General features: G+C 43.5%; 1 protein-coding gene across 1 annotated transcript; it reads left to right on the top strand.

Moving 5' to 3' along the window:
* Positions 1 to 8,355: 8,355 nt before the first annotated feature.
* Positions 8,356 to 19,200, top strand: LOC310636485 (membrane-spanning 4-domains subfamily A member 4A-like; the record flags this gene model as incomplete). Its single annotated transcript, XM_083356377.1, has 6 exons — positions 8,356 to 8,571; positions 9,313 to 9,435; positions 9,612 to 9,668; positions 10,660 to 10,788; positions 16,835 to 16,960; positions 18,782 to 19,200. The coding sequence occupies 6 exons, from the start codon at positions 8,356 to 8,358 to the stop codon at positions 18,890 to 18,892; spliced, it is 762 nt and encodes a 253-aa protein (XP_083212503.1). The 3' UTR covers positions 18,893 to 19,200.
* Between the last annotated feature and the right edge of the window lie 466 nt (positions 19,201 to 19,666).

Raw genomic sequence — 19,666 nt, 5'->3', positions numbered from 1 at the left:
TTCTCTTCCATCCACGACCCGGGAGATTTGCTACAGTGCCATGGGTTGCAAACTTCTTGATAATGTTGCGCACTGTGGACAAAGGCAAATCTAGATCTCTGGAGATGGACTTGTAACCTTGAGATTGTTGATATTTGTCCACAATTTTGGTTCTCAAGTCCTCAGACAGTTCTCTTCTCCTCTTTCTGTTGTCCATGCTTAGTGTGGCACACACAGACACACAATGCAAAGACTTAAGTGAACTTCTGTCCTTTTTATCTGCTTTCAGGTGTGATTTTTATATTGCCCACACCTGTTACTTGCCCCAGGTGAGTTTAAAGGAGCATCACATGCTTGAAACAATCTTGTTTACCCACAATTTTGAAAGGGTGCCAATAATTTTGTCCAACCCATTTTTGGAGTTTTGTTTGACATTATGTCCAATCTGCTTTTTTTCCTCCCTTTTTTGTTGTGTTCCAATACACACAAAGGGAATAAACCTGTGTATAGCAAAACGTGTTCCTGCAATACTTTTCTGTGAGAAATACTTGATTTTCTGGAAAAATTTCTGGGGTGCCAACAATTTCGGCCATGACTGTATAAACCTTTGTTGAAATTTGAGACAAAGCAACAAGTGAAAGAATGTATGACAATTTTTTGATTGCAGTATACAAATGGCCAAGAAAATTTGTGATTGAAGGGACTGAAATTTATATTATTGTTACAGTATTAAAAGTTTGTATAAAATAATGCATTGTTGGCATTTCTTACCAGACAAATTGTCCAGAATGCATAAAGGCACTTTGAATGCATGCTGGAAAGATAAATATCATGAAGGGACATTTTATCATATGTGGTGATTGTGCCAAGATTTTTAGATACCTATACACAAATTGAAAAGATTTAAAAAATTAAGATACAGTGAAACCTGGAGGCTTTTCTTCAGGATTAATGGACAGAGAGCTGGAAAGAAAGGAAAGGAAAGAAGCGTCAACCCCCAAAGTTCTGCTCTTCTTTCCTGCATTTAACGGTCAGCCTGGCTACCTGTAGCTCCCCGAAAATCAAAAGCGAGTGGAGGCAATGGGGTGCGCGGACACTCTGCCTCCGACCTGCCTGTACCGACAGGCTAATCTTTCTAGGCTTTTCGACATGAGCAGTGGTAGGCAACCTCGGCTCTTTTATGACTCATGGACTTCAACTCCTTCTCTTTTGTGGGGAATTTAATCCATTAACATTCCAGGTTAGAAACTTTGTCGCTATCTTTTGCGACCTGAAGCTTTCGATGCGCATCTTGCAAAACCACAAGCACCTGCGTCTTCGGTCTTGCTCCTCCCACTGCTTCACTATAAGTAGATTCTTGAGATATAATTGTGGATTTCTGTTCTTGTTCTTGTCTTATTCGTCTGGTTGCAGCCCGCGTCATTCTTTGTTCCTTAACCTCTTCTAATGATGCTGCACAGTTTCCGAAGTTTGCTGAAGTTCTTTAACCATCTGCGAGATGACTTCTTCCTGTGTACTTTCCATTTGTATCTGTCGCCCTCCATCTTCCTTCCTTCTTTTAAATTCTGGGGATGGCGGAAAACCTGCTTTCAATATATTAGAATAAAAATTTCGTGCCTTCAAAACTGTGTTGAGACGGTATCTCATACCTGAATAATTCACCACCAAGCCTATTGGTACCTCCCATCTGAACTGAAGCTGATGTTTCTTTAATTCATCTGCCAAAAAAGTAAATTCTTTCCTTCTCCTTAAAATTCTCGGTGGAATTTCTTTCAAAATTAAAACATCTTGATCAGCAACTTTAAATCTATTCTGATAAAAAGCTTGAATAATCACATTTCTGATCGATCTCTTTGTAAAATAAACAACCACATCTCTAGGTAGTTTTCTTTGTCTGGCAATCCAAGAGTTAACACGAAATATTTTATCTATATCCCTTATAATTTCTTCCCTTGACAGCCCAAAATCAGTTCCAGGGCTTCTGCCAGTAACACTTTCAAGTTTTCCTTTGGATCCTCTTTCAATCCTCTTATCCTCAAAGCAAACTCCATATGTCTATATTGTATCATAACCACCTCATCCTCAGTTTTATCTATTTTATTCTCAGCTTCTGACATTTTAGTATCCAATCTCAAATTATTTTGATACACCTCTTCCACACGTTCATCCAAACGCTCAATGGAAACTGCCAGCCCCTGAAAAGCCACTAAAATGTCCTCTCGTATTTCTTTATTCTTATTAATACGTTCAGATATTTGCTGAGATTGATTTTTTAAAGCATCTTGTAAATCTTGTAATGTTAATGCAGGTGCTGGTACCGCAGGGGGTGGCATCAGTGCCTGTAATGAAGAATGTTGAACTTGTGATGCACCAGTACTTCTAGGAGCAGAAGCTTTAGCTGATTTAGAGGCCATTTTAACACCCAATTAATCTTCGTTGGGCACTTTCACTTTTCCACTCAACTTGCAACTTTGTTTCTCCCCTATTAAATGTGCAAGTCCTTAAGTTCACTTTTAAACCAATTCCAAATATTTTGCGCGGAGTGATTTTAAAAAACCAATTTCTTCCTTCTCAATCTTTATATTTTATAATATATTCCTTGTCCTTTTGTCCTTTTATTTTTCACTAACAATTCACTCCTGCGCCATCTTTCTTCCTTTCTTTTAGTATAAACCGGAGTTAAAGATCATATACTTGCTGTTTCAAAATTCTCCTGCACAGCTCTGCCTGCATCCAAGTAATCCAAAATACAATGTTGATTGCAGGGATGGTTGCAGTGTCCTGCTCTGTTCCAAAGCCTTGGAACAGAGGAGTCCCTGAGTCCAGAGCTAATTCAGGCTACGGGGGGGGGGGCTCTCACCCTTCAACCCCCCAGAATAACAATTCTAGGGGAGCTCTACCCCTACCTGAATGCTCCCCATCCCCTCTTCTCCCGAGAGGGGGGGTTTCTGAACTGCAAAACAGCTGATTGTCACTGTTTTTGCGGTTCAACAGAGAACAGCGGGGCTGATGGTCGAAACGGCCGCCGTCGACTGAGCCTTGCCACCCGGAAGTCACGGTCCCTATTTTTCTTGATACAATTGTTCCTCCCAGTGATTCCAAGGAAGCAGCTGGGAATCCCTTTTAATGGTGCAGCACACAGCTGGACTAATTTCTCAGCAAATAACCATATCTTTGCACTTGTTTCATACTCCGCAGAATGCTGCTGACACTGGCCTCTCCAGTGTGCTGCTCTTGTTCAGCCTGCTGGAATTTTGAATCACTGTTTCATTTGCACATTTTGGGTGTCAGGCAACTTGCTGTGCTGGTGACCAGGTAATTGTTAGATCTATTGATAATAGTTTTAGCAGTTCTCATTATGTCTGGACCAGGTGGGCAGATCTGATCAGACAAAGGTGCTTAAATAGCCAGATGCTAAAGTCATTGGGATGTTAATTCCTAACTTTAAGGAATTCTCTATCAGAGCTTTGAGCTTTCAAAGGTTTCAATCTATAATTGTGGCTCCTGGCTGATTCTAGGCAAGCACAGTGCTAAAGTTAAAAATACACAACTGGAGAAGCTATTTCCCCTGCCTGGAGTAAAATGCCCACAAAGACACAGTCAATATTTTTGTACATAAGTATTATTTTCTGTTACAGGCAATCTTGGTTTTTGTGCCTTACCAAGTCAACCGAGATGCAACAGTCGCACATGAACCCAATCGGCATTCTCCACCAGCCTATGATAATGTGGTTACTGCGCCACAGTGGAAAAAAACAAAACAAAAATCCCACCAACGCCAGGAAGGAATTGTGAGAAGTGTTGCACCAGATGTCTCACGAGAAGCAATGAATTTCATGTTGTTTTACTTTTGCCCCCCAACTTGTTTATTTTTCAGTTATAGCCTTTAAAATGGTGGCAAGTTTTAAAAGTGGTGCTTCTTACCTGATACTTACAATGCTTCCCAAGAAGCAAGAATTTGTGCTGCAGATCATCAGCGTCTTTCTGAGGAAAAATCTCTACAGTGGTTGCTGCAAGCAGCTTATTAGTCCTTTGTTTATATTCTGGATGGCACTTAATTTTTATGGCAAATATTGAATCGAGTAGGAGGTCTGATGCTATGGAAAAAACACAGTAAAAGTAAAGCAGTAATTATTAATAAAATGTGTCACTGGCACAATAGTAGCAGTTACTTAATCACTCTGATCCCAAAGAGATTTGTAGAAGTTTGAATATAATTAAAATCAACACTATAGACTTTGCGATACTGTTATTTCCTGTAGGTGTTCAGTAAATCTGAATTAGTAATGCTAATGAAATGTGTCTGGATGAAATTGACTACCCACTAATTGAAAGAACACCCCAATTCCATTTTTACGTACCCTTCCTCCCCTAGAAGATGAATTTAGAGGACAAGTTATGGAGAAGGAGGATCAGACACCAAATCAAACCTTTTATCATCTCCTTCATGCCAGCCTTAATAAATGGGTCTTTAGCCCGCGCCAGAAGGAGCGAAGATCCGGTGCCGTCCGGAGCTCAACCGGCAAATGATTCCATAAATCCGGGGTGCCCACAGAGAAGGACCTCCCCCTGGGGGCCACCAGACATCATTCTCTGACCGGTGGCACCCTGAGGAGGCCCTCTCTGTGGGAGCGCACAGGGGGGAGGGAAGTTGACGCCGGCAGCAGGTGATCCCTAAGGTACTCCAGACCCATGCCATGTAGAGCTTTGAAAACCATTACCAGAACCTTGAATCTCACCCGGAAGACAACTGGGAGCCAATGCAGAGGTGTAACATGGGAGTATCGGGAGACTCCCAACACAACTCTCGCGGCTGCATTCTGTACCAGTTGGAGCCTCCGAGTGGTCCTCAAGGGCAGTCCCATGTAGAGAGCATTGCAGTAGTCTAAACGAGAGGTCACGAGCGCATGAGTGACCGTACGCAGGGCATCCCGGTCTAGATAGGGCCGCAACCATCAAATGATGGAACTTTCAGACAAGGCTAAATTGACTTCCTTGATTAGAAAAAAGACTGGACTGACCAGAAGCCCCTTAGAGAGCTTTTTACATGAAACAGAAAAAATGTATTTGTAACTAGACTTTTTGATACTTTTTCTAGTATCTATTTTTTCTAAGTGACAATTTTTTTAATCACAGATAATTTTGCAGTTATATTTGTATTTGATGGAAAGAAAGTACAAAGCTTTTGTTTTCTGCATTTTTGCCTTTATCTTTTTGTTTTCTTTACTCTGTATTTTTACTTCTGATATTCAGCTGTCTTCTCCAATAGAATAACATGTCCTTTATATAAATTAAATATTGATAATTTTTATATAGTCACATTTTTAATCAATAGATTATCTCCCTCTTGCTTTTTTTCAAAATTTTCTTTCTCGTTGGATCTTATAAGATAACTATTGCCCTGGTTTATTCACAAATTGAAAATGTTTGTGGTTTGCATAATTCAATTTTATTCCTAATTCTTTTATGGTTAACATGGATAACTGTTGCTATAAAATCTTAATTTCTTGACAGATTTATGTGCCCAAGGGAATTCTTTAACTCATATTTTTATTTCATCCAAAATATTTTGGGTCTCCCCTTGCCTCTTCTTAAATTCAGAATTATATTGTGTCAGGTAATTGGACCTGCCATGCTCACACCTGATTATCATCCCATTGACTGAAACACCTGTCTAATTTCCCCTTGACACGAACTGCTAGGAGTTGAACTAAAGCCTTCCATCCTTCCGAGGTAGGTAAAATGAGGACCCAGATTGTTGGGGGCAATTAAGCTGACTTTGTAATAATGCCACTTGGGGTGTGTGTGAAAGTCCTAATAAGCAGGCATATACATAGAATGAAGGCTACTGCTAAGCTTGTAAGCCGCCCTGAGTCTTCGGAGAAGGGTGGGATATAAATGGAATTAAAATAAATAAAATAAATAAAATAAAGCAGGGGTCTTCAAACTTGGCCCTTTTATGACTTGTGGACTTCAACTCCCAGAATTCCAGAGCCAGCATGCCTGGCTGAGGAATTCTGGCGGTTGAAGTCCAACAAGTCATAAAAGGGCCAAGTTGAAAGACTCCTGAACTAAAGGCTGAAAAGCCAGTATCATAATATAGGGAAATCATCTTGGCATCTGAAAGAGAGAACGGCAAGCAGCTTTTTAAAAAAGATGAAATCTGGGAATAACAAGGATCATGGGAGGCGGGGCGGCAGAAGCTGTCTCCCCTTCCAAAAACACTGCATAGCATTGAAGCGACCTGCCCTACGCTCCCCCTCATAGACGTTCATAAAACAGGCCAATAGAAAATAGCACTAGGACAGGGGTAGGCAACCTTGGCTCTTTTATGACGGCGTGGACTTCAACTCCCAGAATTCCTGAGCCAGCATGGCTGGCTCAGGAATTCTGGGAGTTGAAGTCCACGAGTCATAAAAGAGCCAAGTTTGCCTACCCCTGCACTAGGAGGATCAGGACTCTAGAGGGCGCGCCCGTGTAACATAAACACAAAAAACGATCCAATAGAAATAGAGCAACTTTTCTCTCGCCAAAGAAGGCGAATTCTCTTACAAATCCTCTTATAAAGAGAAATTTCAATTGATACTAGGGAGTAGTCAACCAAAAAGCAAATGTTCAGTGCCAGATAAGTACAAAAGGGAACATAATAGACTAACCCAATACAAACTTGCCAGTACACGGAGGGGATTCTTCGACATCTGCTTATGGGCAAAACGATACGGTCCAGATGTTTCAGCGGCTTCTGAGGTGCTTGGAAGTTTGTCCAGGGAGTTTCGCAAGGAGCGCAGTCGGAGGCTGGGATCGACTCGCTCTAGCCGTTGCGATTTTGCCCGATCGAACGCCTAAAAGAGCAAACGGAAAGCTGCAGAGAGCGCCGGTGGAAGGAAAGGAGAATAAAAAAATAAACCCTCTCCGTGGGACGAGGGCTCCTGAAACATGTCCGGGAGTGGGCCAGGAGACGGACTCGAAAGCTATGATGGCATTGCGCGTCCTCTTGTTTTTCGTTCTGGCGATTCCTGCAAAGGTTGTAGAAGACTCCGAGGGGTTGAGAACGGGTCCCTCCAAGAGTGAGGCTTGCAAACTTTGGGAGGAAGCGAAAGAGATGTCGAGGGCTGCATTTGATTTCACTGATTCGTTTTAGCCTGGGAATAAGAGGCCGTTATACATTTGGATAATTTTCCTCTCATTTCTGAATGAGCAGAAGGTTCCTGGCCCCAAACAATTATATGTTGCAACAGTTAAAAGGTCAACAAAGAAGTTTTTTTTTTTCCTGGACTCCCCCGTTAAGGTACGAGTAAATCCCTCCTTTCGGTAGGTGGGGGAGCCCCGCCCTCCACTTGTTCCCATTAAGATACTTTCATTTCCCCTGAGGCTTATCTGTGTCTGGTCTCGAGCGGCTGTCGTGAGTAATTTCTGATTCCTTTTTTTTAAAAAAAAAATAGTATGGAATTAATGTGTGGACCATCCTGTGCCTGTCGCTTCTCCCCTGCAACCATCCCCCTGCGGCTTTCTCAGCCACGCAGTCACCACAGGTCTTCTAGATGGGAGAATAAGGGGAGACTTAGCAGACAAGAAAAAGTTTAGAGCCAGTCTTGCCCTGATGGAAGTGCCCAACACGCACACAGGTGCCCTGTAAATTTACAGAGATTCAGTATTTGAAGTTCACAGTTCAAAAGGTGGGTGGATGAGTTGATTTTTGCTTAACTTTGGCTTCCAATTAATAGAGCTCAAGAAGGACGTAGCTTCCTCTCAAATCCTAATTGTGGGATTAATTTGGGCCATTTTGAGTCAGGGTTTTAAAAATCCGGTGGGTTATTGATAGCAGTTGGGACTTTCCTCTATCGCTTCACTGCATTCTGTGGTGGTCCGGATTTTTGTTAGGAAACCCAGATTGATGCTCCAGTTGTGTCCTGAAAAGAAACTTCACCTCATCAGTGAAGCAAAGCTGGAATTCAGATCCCTGCTCTTGTGTCCTTCACAGTAACTTGTTCTGTCCAAATCGGTATGACCTTTCCGGAAGATGGCAATCGACATGTCTGACGCCTTTAAATCCATCTGCCAGTAACAGGACAGGAGGATAATCACAATAAAATCTTGCCTGAATGAGAAATGCCATTTATCTGGGTGCATCCGAGGTGGTGCTAAGATTAGAAAGATAACTTTTGCATTGAGAAATGGAATGTTCTCCATGTTCTGATTTACTTTTTCTCCCTGATGTCTATGGATGTCTTCAATCATCCAGGTCATGGTTGTCCCAAAGGTGCTTTTCAGAAGGCACCTGGACTTTCTTGGTTTTTTTCCTTGAAAACATTTTGCTTCTTTCCTCACTTGTTTTTTTTTACAGGTAACTGAGCTGTGGCATCACTTCCAGCAAGCATGGCCAGTGGAACTGTACTTTTCACCCCCTCTAATGGAGCGAATGTAATCGAAACGGCCCCTGGATTGCCCGGTGTTGCTCTTCAGGCATCTGGAGCAACTCCATATCCTCAGTGTGGAGCTCAGCAACTTGGAATTTCCACCAGTGCTCCTCAACAAGCCCCCCAGGAGGGTCCTATGAAGAGATTCCTCAGTGCTGAGACCAAAGTGCTTGGGGTACGCATGCTTTGCCGTGTGCCTGTTTGAAGACCGTTAAGGTTTTAGAGCTATGTGGAGACCAGTGAACCCCATGTTGAAGTTCTAGAACTTGGCTTGGCTGTTGTCTGGTTCTGGAATATACTCCAGAAACCTCTGTTCTTCCCAGTAGTTTCATTTGTGCTTCTGCAAAACACCCTGACTTACATATGCATTTCTTTTCTTTGCTCCTTAACTGAGAAAGTGGAGCTCAGCCAGATCTTTTTCTCCCTTCTCTCTGAGAAGTGCAACTGTTGGGCATTTCTCCAGAAGACCTTGGTCATAGATTGGCTGCAGCCCAAACCGATTGAAGTCGCTTTGTGCTTATGACTATGGTTAACTTCCTCCTACAGAGGGGTCTCTATGGTTAACTTCTTCCTGCAGAGGGGTCTCTGAAAGGCCCATCTTGATATTCTTACAGTCCTTCTTCCTGACAAGAGCAGCCCGACTGTAGGTCTATTATAATCTGGAGGAAAAGTCTGGTACATAATGACAATGGTATCTCAAACTGTCCCTTCTCCCCATTTGAATTTTTCACCATAGGAAACCAGGCCTTGGGTCAACACCTGCCCTGGAAGCTTAGAAGCCCCAACCCCTTTCAAGGACCTTTCAGAGATGGATAGAAAGTGATGTCTTTCCTGGGCTGCTAATAAATTAAAATGTTTGCCTTTCTCAGATTCAGAGAACTAATTCATCTTAATTCTGTATGTTTTCTTTCCATAGGCCATCCAGATCATGATTGGGTTGATCCACATTGGCTTTGGGGCTGTCTTACTTTGTCTCATTAGTTCTTACTACTTAACCATGTCTGGACATGTAGGTTACCCCATTTGGGGAGGGATATTTGTAAGTATGTGCAAATTTTTGATGAGTCATGCATCATGGTATTTATGCCTAATGGATACCTATAAAAGTCCTGTTTGCACTGGAAACTCCCTGGCTTCTTATGAGTTTTCTGATAAGTTTTCCCTTCTATTTTCAGTGGAGCACAATCATTTCTTTTTCTGTTCCTTTTCCCATAGTTCATTGTTTCTGGATCACTTTGTGTAGCAGCTGCGAACCGTCCAAATCGTGGTTTGGTGAGAAAGCTATATAGCATTTGAATTTCTTTGATGCTGTTTCTTTATAAGCACTCAGGTCCTTTTATATTGTCTACTGTCTTCAGATACTGCTCAGTCTTAAATCAACATTTGAGGGGGAAAAACAAACTCAAAATCCCCACCCACTTCCTTCTTTGATCAACTTTTGCTTCTAAGTTTTGATTGCACTGAAAGCTCTGTGTCAACAGTAGACACTGTTCAACCATCCAGAACTGTAGCCTCTCCTGGTCCCCATTTTGCGATGGGCTTCTTCCCAAGTTCCCTTCCTGATCTGCAACCTGCAACACTGCAGGTTCTGTCAGGACCACGATGAAAATGAGAGAAGGCTGAGAGGGTCAATGACCATGACGTGGGTGCTTGTTCTACCAGAGCTTCCTTAGTTGCTACTAGTAATAGTGCTAGTCCTGAACAAAGCAAAGTTCTTGCATACTCAAGTCTTGAATCAGACCTCCAACATTATTCCTATTCCTACATGGAACATCAGGAAGAAATCTAGTGTATTTGGAGTAAAAATATGGAACTAGAGTGGTAATCATCCTGGCAATCAAAAGGGAAAGAGAACTGATGGTAACCCTTCTACAAAGACCTTGCATTCTTCTCCTCTGTTCCTCTTTGATTTAAAGTTTGTTCATAGCAACATGGAGATGTCTTTGTCTTTTAAAGGAACAGTGTGTGTATTCAAAAGAAGAAAAACAACCATCTTGATGGGAAACTACTACATTCCTATAAGGGGAGAACTGAAAAGAGCAATTTTTAAATGTTCAGAATTATCATCACTGGCTCCTGGGTTTCTCCATTCCCACCTAATTGGTTGCCTCTCTGTAATTTTGTATAGCTAAAAGAGCATTTAACATTAAGATTTAATGCTTAGAGTATGTTGTGACTAATTGCTTATATGTTTTGCATTTAATAAGACCTATGCTGACATTGTAATTATAATTTCTCTCCTCCTGGTGCATTGCTGTTTCAGGTACAATCTAGTGTAGGAATGAACATCACAAGTGCTATAATGGCATTAATTGGTATCATCCTGTATCCCTTTGAGATGATCTTGAACAATCTTAGATATAAAAATCAATATAACACTGGAGATTTAACCGTAAGTAAACCAATTTGTCTTAAATTTTGTCTTCATGTGCAGACCAGAAGGAGATTATATATGCAGGGGAGATATCCCAGACCCTTTGACTTTTGTATGAATTTTTTTCTTAAATATCAGTCCCAAAGACATAAGGGCTATTTCATTTGAATTTTTTCCTTAGGTAATCAAAGTGCAAAGTGTGTAGGACTTTGTAGATTTCTTCTTTCTCTTCCAGTTTTTTTCCTTTTGGTGAGGAGGGGGATAGATTTTTTTTTTAAAAAATGAAAATGTATTTTAGACATACCTTTTGGCTATGTCTCTGCAGAGTGTTGGTTGTTTTACAGTATGGCTTAGGTGCTCCAAAAGAAAGAATAGTTTGAAAATTCTATATAGAACAGAATACAGCCGTACATGTTGAAATCTATACCCGGTTTTCCCACCATCCTCACATCCCTTCTTTGCATTTGCCACACAAGTTTTAGAAAACTGAAATTTAAGTAAGTTTTGGAGTGTGGAGAGTTCAGACTAGTTGAAGCCACCTTTTCTGGCAGGGAGGGTTTAGAACCATACCAATACCTGGGATCACAGGCTTGATATTTTACTATTTTGTAAAGTGGTATCCTTTGTTTTCTTATTAGTGTTAAAACATAATAGTATCACATCCAGAATTTTTCCTCTTTCCAACCTGACAGATGATTGGAAAGAAGTTGGGTAAAGAAAATAGATCTAGCTGTATCCTTATTGATGAGGGGAAGCAATAAACCTTAGACTGGCTGAATCTAAATCACGTCGTTGCCCTTGACCATACTCTGTTGATGCCAATTTCTCCAATTTTCCCATGAGGTTACCTTTAGCTTATCCTCAGCCCATGAGTAAGATTCCAAGCCTTAAGTCATCATTAGCTGTACTGGTATAAAACTAATTTTTTTCCTCTCCTTTCATTCTGGCCCCATCCAACAACAGCAAGGTGTATAAATCTATTTCTCTTCACCCATTATCTTGGAGATAAAGTCAGGTGACCAAGACTGGATATGTTAGGACAGTGGGGAAGCCTTTTGCTATTCCTCTTTGGACTAGCCAGCCTCTGTGTTAACCATTTCTCTTTCTCCCTCTTCATCAGCATTTTGTTTCTTGAGATTTCCTATCTGCAATGTCGCGTGGTCGCACAGAGAGACGGACACTTGAGCTGGGTAGTACTTCTTTATTTGATCAGGAATGAAGCTGAAGCAAAGGGTTACCTAGCGTCTCTTTATACCTGCCCAGGTGAATCGCAGCCAATAGATTCAAACCTGGGCTTCCCGCCAGTGCAGGTGGCCAATGGATTTAAACCCTGGCTTCCTGCCAGAGCTGACCATGCCCTGGGGCTGTTAACGACTCGCTCTATTCAGGCTTTCCCGCCAAAAGCGGTTATAGCCTGGAGCTGTCCAGCCCCCTGCTGTGCTGACATTCCGTGTATGCTTTAAGAGCATACACTACACTATCCATCCCCTCTCTCCTCCATCATCCCAAATGTGCTTTTTCAAGAAGCAACTGGACCTTCTCATTTTCCTTTGAAGACGTTTTGCTTCTCATCCAAGAAGCTTCTTCATCTCTAACTAGATGGTGGCCTCAATGACTCGCTAAAAGAATACAAACAGCCAACTGTCTGCAAGGAATATTAATCCTTCCATCTCCCACCATGTGGTCAGAGCTGAAGAAGCTTCTTGAATGAGAAGTGAAACCTCTTCACAGAAAAACAAAAAAGTCCAGTTGCCTGTTGAAAAAGCACCTTTCGCACAACCATGACCTGGATGACTGAGAATCTCCGTAGACACATTCCTCCATTGCTTCTCTCCAGGCACCAGGAAAACAGTCCCTCTACAGTATATTTCCTGTTGGGATATAGGAAGCAAGCAAATTATATCTATTTACTTCCACAGTGAGATGGCCACTGATAAATAAGCAAAGTAAATCTATTTACAGTATGGTTTAATGTCTCTGCCCCTCCCTGCCAGAAAAGATGGCTTCAGCTAGTCTGTTTCAGATCTTCTGCCTTGCAGGATATATTTAATTGTGGCAAGAGCTGCCTTCCTCCTCTCGGAAAATTAGTAGGGCTTGGGCTATTAGTACCCAATGTCTTTTCATATGTACCTTTATTTTACCTAAAATTTAACTTGAGAAATGCCAAAATTGAGGGTGGAAGGAAGGCACAACAGACACCCCCGTTTCTGTTGTAGTACCCTGAGTGATGGATGTTTTCCTTACTGACTGATGCATGTTCAAAATGGATGCCAGCAAAGTCAGAGGAGAAAACCAGTCTCCATGTCTGTAACAGGTGGGATTTTTAGAAGCCAGAGCAGCACCATTCAAAAGTAAATCAGAACAGAGCAACAAAGGGCAGGAAAGAGACTGGCAAGAGGGACTCAGTATTTGATGCCTTCATTATCTTGTGTTGACTCAAGGATGAATTATGCACGTAGCACTTTGATTCAGTTTACTAGAGTTAGGAGATGCCACACATTGAAATAGGACTCTTCCAAAGCAAGCGCTGCAAATTAGAATCTGAATAAATGGTTCTGGGTGATAGGAACAGACACAGTATATTTTCCAAATAAGGAAAATGTCCAGCTGCAGAATGAATTAGTTTGCTTTCAGTGCTTTGGGTTCTTCCCTTGTGACTCTTGGTGTAATTCAGGAGAATATACATCCAAAAACCTAAACCTAAACCAAAATGTTCTACTGCAGGGGTGTCCAAACTTTTTTCATAGAGGGCCAGATTGGATGAAGTGAACATGCTGGAGGGCCGAACATTTTTCCGAACATTCTTTGAACAATTACAATTAAATGCAAATGAATTATTTTATGCCAAGTTAATTGCAAATGGCATACTTTTCATTTTATAACATAAGATCAACTGACAGCTGAGTTTTCACAATGTATTTTAAATAAATTTAAAAAAAAACTTACTGTGTGAGCTGTTACCAGAGAGTCTGACCTTGTCAAACTTACTTTGACAAGGTCAGACTCTCTGGTAACAGCTCACACACTTCCACCACTTCACAAATTCTGCTAGGCCAGGGCCCTACCTACCCCTGTCCAGCTCCCCACATCCCAGCCCATAAAATGGCTGTGAAACACAGAATGCGCCCACGTGCACACACACACACACCCGCCCTTCCCTGGATGTCGCCTTCGCCCAGGGGAGCCAGAGGGCTTCGAAGCCAGGGCAGCTCCGGCGACAAAGAAGGCGCGCCCTCGCTGCACCGGCACAGACACCGCGCCAAGCCCGCGGCGGGGGGAGGAGCGTGGTGGTTCGGTCAGACAGGAAAAGTTGCGGGAAGCGGCCGCCACCTGGTAACGGCGCCCGGGCTCACAACGTGGAGGCGGCGAGCAAGCACGCGCTCAGGGCGTGGCGGCCGCGGTCCAGTGAGGGAAGACCGCCGAGGGAGTGGCTGGCCGGGCTGCGCTGCTGCCGAGCAAAGCTCGGCCGGGGTGCCCGCTCTGCTCTGCCTGGCGCCAGCTCAGAGACTCCGCCCGCCAGGCCCTTCTCCCACTCAGCCAGGCCAGGCGCGCACCGTCAGCCTCGCTGCACCGGCACAGACGCCGCGCCAAGCCTGGGGCGGGGGGAAGGAGCACGGCGGTTCGGCCAGGCAGCCGGCCCTTCAACCCACCGGAGGAGCGGCAGATCGGCGTGGCCGGAGTCGGGAAAGCCACTAGAAGGGGGAGGAGAGTCACCTCTCCCCCCCCGGGGGGTCGCCCAGCCCGTCCCGGGAGGCTGACATTTCTGCAGCTGAAAAAGTCGTCTCAGATTCCATGGCGGAAGGTCACCCCCGGGACTCCAGCGCCAGGCAGGGCTGAGAGGGGGAGGGGGGGAGAAAGGGAGGGAAGGAGACAGGGAGGAGAAAGGACGAATGGGGGGAGGGAGGGAAGGAGAAAGAGAAGGAAGGAAGGAAGGAAGGAAGAAGAGAGAATGGATGCAGGAGAGAGGAAGAAGAAAGAGAAAAGAGAGAGAGAGAGAGAAAGAGAAAGAAAGAAAGAAAGAAAGAAAGAAAGAAAGAAAGAAAGAAAGAAAGAAAGAAAGAAAGAAAGAAGAAAGAAATCGGAGGCTTGGACAGACCCCGCTCCAGGCTCCGGGGCCGCCACCACGGAATGCCCAGCCTCGGGGGAGGGTCTTCTGCAGGCGCGCCCTGGCCCCCTCCCCTCCCTCCCTCCCGCGGCCCATCCCTAAGGCGGCGCCCGCAGGTCCCCGGACTCACAGCATGCAGAGGGCGAAGGCGCCGGCCACACTCTCGCTGTCGCGCACCAGGAAGCTGCCGGCCCGCCCGGCCCACGCCAGCAGCTCCTCGGCCGCCACCCGGCTCAGGTCCTTGTGGTACCAGAGTGGCCAGCCCGGCACCGCCGGAGCCCGCGTGCCCCAGCGCCGCCGGAGCCGGAGCTGCCGCCATGGGCAGCCGCGGCGTGCAGAGAAGGTGCTCAGCGGGATGGGCGGGCAAGCCAAGACCCCCGCCGGCCACCCCCGCCTCGCCCACAGTGCCGCATGGCCCAACCGGAGACCCCCGGCCGCTCAGGGCATGCCCGGCCCAGCGGCTCCTCCTCTGGGCTGCGCTCCGGCCAGGATGAGGGCGCGATCCGCTCTCCGCGTGCTTCCCCTGCGCACTGGAGCCGCCCCGGGCCCCGAGCAGGCCTGGTGGAGGAGGAGGAGGAGGCGGAGGAAGCTGCGTGGAGCCCCGGAGCCTGGCTGGCGGGGTGGGGGCGGCAGCTGGGCTGGCGTGCGCTTCCTGGGGCGGCCCCTCGGCGGGGGAGGCGGGAGCAGCTCCCGAAGGGGCGGCCCTCAATCAGAAGGGAGGGCCGTGGGAGGGCCGCATTTACATACAGCAGGGAGGGCTGTTGCGGGCCGTATTAAACCACCCCGCGGGCCGCAAATGGCCCGCGGGCCGGACTTTGGACATGCCTGTTCTACTGTATTTGAGTCATCATAACATGAATACCTTATTTTGGGGAACACGCCCCTTTAAATAAGGAAGCCGAGGGACTGAAGAAGCCGAGGGACTGAAGATAAAACAAAGCATCCTTCACTGACATGCAAAGCTAGAGTTATCGCTGGTCACCTGGCCGGCAGAATGCCAAAGAGCCTAGAATTAAGAAACATTATGATTTATGTACCCTTAGAACATAAGGATAAGAATGATAAAGTAATGTACATCATACTATGGCCTTTACAACTGGGAGGGAACCTTTTCATTACTATGGGATACTCAGGGCCTCCAAATTCCACATTCCTACAAAGGCTCCAGTCTGGCCTTCTGCTAACACTGCTACCGCCTTCTAAAAGCTGAGCAGCTTTTTGTGGTGCATAAAGGAGAAACAAGGCTCAGGTGAAATAGGTGCTACTGTGCAATGATTTAACATGATGTGTGGCTCTGAAATGTGATTGATTCCCCCTTTGATTCTCAGTGTTACCTGGAATTTCCCTTCAGAATGCTACAAAACATAAGAGGTGCTAAAGTTCCCTGGTGCGGTTTTCTCCTATCACATAGGTTGTACAGGCAGTCTTCAATTTATGACTATTCATTTAGCGACCATTCAAAGCTTCAGTGGCACTCAAAGCTATGACCACTCCTCGCATGTACGACTGTCCCCACAGTCACATGATTAAAGCTTGGGGTGCTTGGCTACTAGCAGTGTATTTAGGACAGTTGCAGCATCCCCTCTGCAGACTTTCCCAGCCAGCCTTCTGATCAGCAAAGACGATGGGGGTGGGGAAGCTGGAGTCACTTAGCAACCGTAGGATTCCCTTAACTGCAGCGATTTCCTTAACAACGGTGGCAAGAAAGGTAAAATTACGCATGACTCACTTAACAACTGCCTTGCTTAACAATGGAAATTCTGATCCCGATTGTGGTTGTTAGTCGAGGGTTACCTGTACTCAGCCTCTGTTTTTCCCCAGTACAATTCTTCCTCCCAGTATTTCCCCAGGAAGCAGCTGGGGGTCCCTTTTAAAGGTGCAGCACATAAAACAAAATAAAATACATACCACTATATTAATTTCTCAGCAGATAACAACTATCTTTCCACATGTCTACAGTTTATCGAACATAATATTGGTTATGGCCTCTCCAGTCTTCTGTTGTTGTTCAGCGTCCTGGAATTTTGCATCACTGTTTCACTTGCACACTTTGGGTGCCAGGCAACCTGCTGTAGTGATGACCAGGTAAATATGTTGATAGTTCGATAATAGCTTTAGCATTTGTCACTGTTAAAGAATGTAAAGATGATTGTCCATTTTTCTTCTTTACATATACACTCCACCTAACCTGACCTTTGCTATTACCCTGAAGAATAGGTGAGATTGGCTGCTTACTTACATCCAGTAAGCTGTATAACTAGGAGAGGCTTGAATTTTGATCCAAGACCTTGTGGTTTTTTGCTCCTGCATATGAATAATTAGATAATGCAATTTTTTCCTCTAGCTTCAGTTTTGCTAGAGAGGGAATGTCATGAATAAAACAGTTTGTGTTTTCTCTTTTTACTTCATGATGTAGAAGTTCATGTCCTCATTTAAGAGGGCTCAGTTTACTTTTACTTTATTTACCTCAGTAGTGTGACTACATTAATTGAAAGCATCTGTCACTTGATCACATTTTCTCATAATGCTACCATTTTTTTGGGGAAAAAAGGTCTTTTTCATTTTTTTTAAAAAATAACATTTTTAATTCTCAGACCAACAGTTGAATACATGATTACCATAAGCTACCTAAGATCTCCAAATGTATATGTGGTAATAAAGGGATTCTAACAGAGCTACAAAGGTCTTTGAAAAAACCAGTTGAAAATAATTGCATTACCAACCAAGTGCCCACATTCTGCATTGGCATGTTCTGTGGTGGGGCAGAAAGCCACGTCTGTCCCTTGTTTGGCAGAAGCGACAATTGGCTTCCTTTTGTACCAATATCAACCATACTCTCAGCCTTTCAGAAATGCTTCAGATTAATTTGAGAGGGAGAAAATGGGAAAGAACAAAGACGGAAAGGGGCGAATATGGTTAGACCTGAATAAACAGAAGCACTCTAAAAACAGTGTAAGCAGCTAAATCAGCATGCAGAGATACATGTCTTGGAGGCCTTGTTGCTCTCTAGCTTGGTTGCTTTTTGGCAAATGTTTCATTACTCAAATTAGATAACATCTTCAGTGCAGGTTTATTATTTGGGTAGTAAAACATCTGCCCAAAACAAGGAAGCTCAGAGACCAACCTGAGCTACATATATTCTCCTTTATCATTACCTGTAACAGTTCACAGCAGCTGTCAGTTGAAGCCATTTCAAAAACCAAAAAATAACCTCACCTGGAGGGAAATGCATCTTCTTTGTGCTTTTAATTTGCTAAAATAAGTTAATAATCTGATGTCCTTTTTGAATAAATCACGAGAATATTATTTATTTATTTATATGCTCCTCAATTAAGCTGGACCCTAAGAGGTTTACAACAACACAGTAACCATAAAAATACAGAAACATAAAATATGAACAATATATAACTGCAATAAAAACTAATGCACACTAATGCATAAAATAAAATCAATCTCCAAAGGTCCTCAGGAGAAGCTAGTTCATGTCTCTTACCACTTACCACTTTCTAATCTTGAGGCCCATCCCAGTTGGCACCATCCTTATTTCAGAAGGTCATCCATTCCATACTAGAGAACACTCACTGGGGCGGGTGTGGGTCTTCCTGTCATACCCCTTAGTAGGTAGGTGGGAGATCCTGAGCAGGCATTCTCTGAATGTGTGGATAAGGTTGGGAGATTCAATCAGGAAAAGTCACTTGAATGCTCAGGCCCTAAATCATTTGCATCTTAATTAATAGTTTAAAATAATTCTCTGTCAGGACTTTGAGATATCAAGGATTTCAGCCTGTTGGTGAGACTGCCAGTATCACAGTTAAAAATACACAACTAGAGAATCTATTCCTCCTACCCAGAGTAACAGATGCGTCCCTGAGTATTTTTTGTAATGACTATTCTTTTCTGTTACAGCCAACCATGCTTTATTGGCCTTACCAAGTCATCAGAGGTGGAGCAGTCACACATGAACCAAATCCTCCTCCACCACCGACTTACAATAACATGGTTACCCAATCTCAATAAAGCAAGAAGAAAACATGAGAATTGTGGGCAAGAGAGGCTTCAGGAGAAGCAATGCATTTCATATTACTTTATTTTGTACTCCAGCTTTCTTGTTTATTTTTCAATTACAGCATTTAAACCCCAAATTAAATCGTGGCAAGTTTTAAAAGTTCTTCTATTATGCTTAATAATTATAATGCTTCCCAAGAAGCAAGAATTTGTGCTATAAATCACCAGTGGATTTATTTAATATTTTAATAAAAGATAATAAAAGAGCCAGTTTGGTCTAGTGCTTAATGTACCAGATTAGAAAGCAGGATAGATAGATAGATAGATAGATAGATAGATAGATAGATAGATAGATAGATAGATAGATAGACAGACAGACAGACAGACAGACAGACAGACAGACAGACATGATAAAATTTTATTACTGTCCAAGACCAGTACAAATGTAACTTAATCAAGCACAATCCAAAAGTACAGTTAACAGTTTAGTAGCTTAATTCATGAATATGACACTTTTATGGCTAAGGCATGCAATTTACCAATTAATGTACATATGGCATTATGCCAAGACTGCTTTTTTGTAGGGTTATGCACATACAGTCATAACTGACGAAGAGAAATGCAAATTAATGGCAAGAAAATTGAGTTCCATAAGAAGCCACCTGTTAAATCAGTTGCTATTGGTTAAACTGGTGTAGTACTTGTTGTTCATAGAGTGGCCAAACAAATGCATTCCAGAAGCTTAGATATATGGCCATGAAAATGCCAACCTTTTTCATTGTCGCT

This window comes from Vipera ursinii, assembly GCF_947247035.1.
Source record: "Vipera ursinii genome assembly, chromosome: 1".
Taxonomy (NCBI): domain Eukaryota; kingdom Metazoa; phylum Chordata; class Lepidosauria; order Squamata; family Viperidae; genus Vipera; species Vipera ursinii.
The sequence above is the reverse complement of the archived record's forward strand: the minus strand, read 5'-3'. Positions and strand labels throughout refer to the sequence as shown.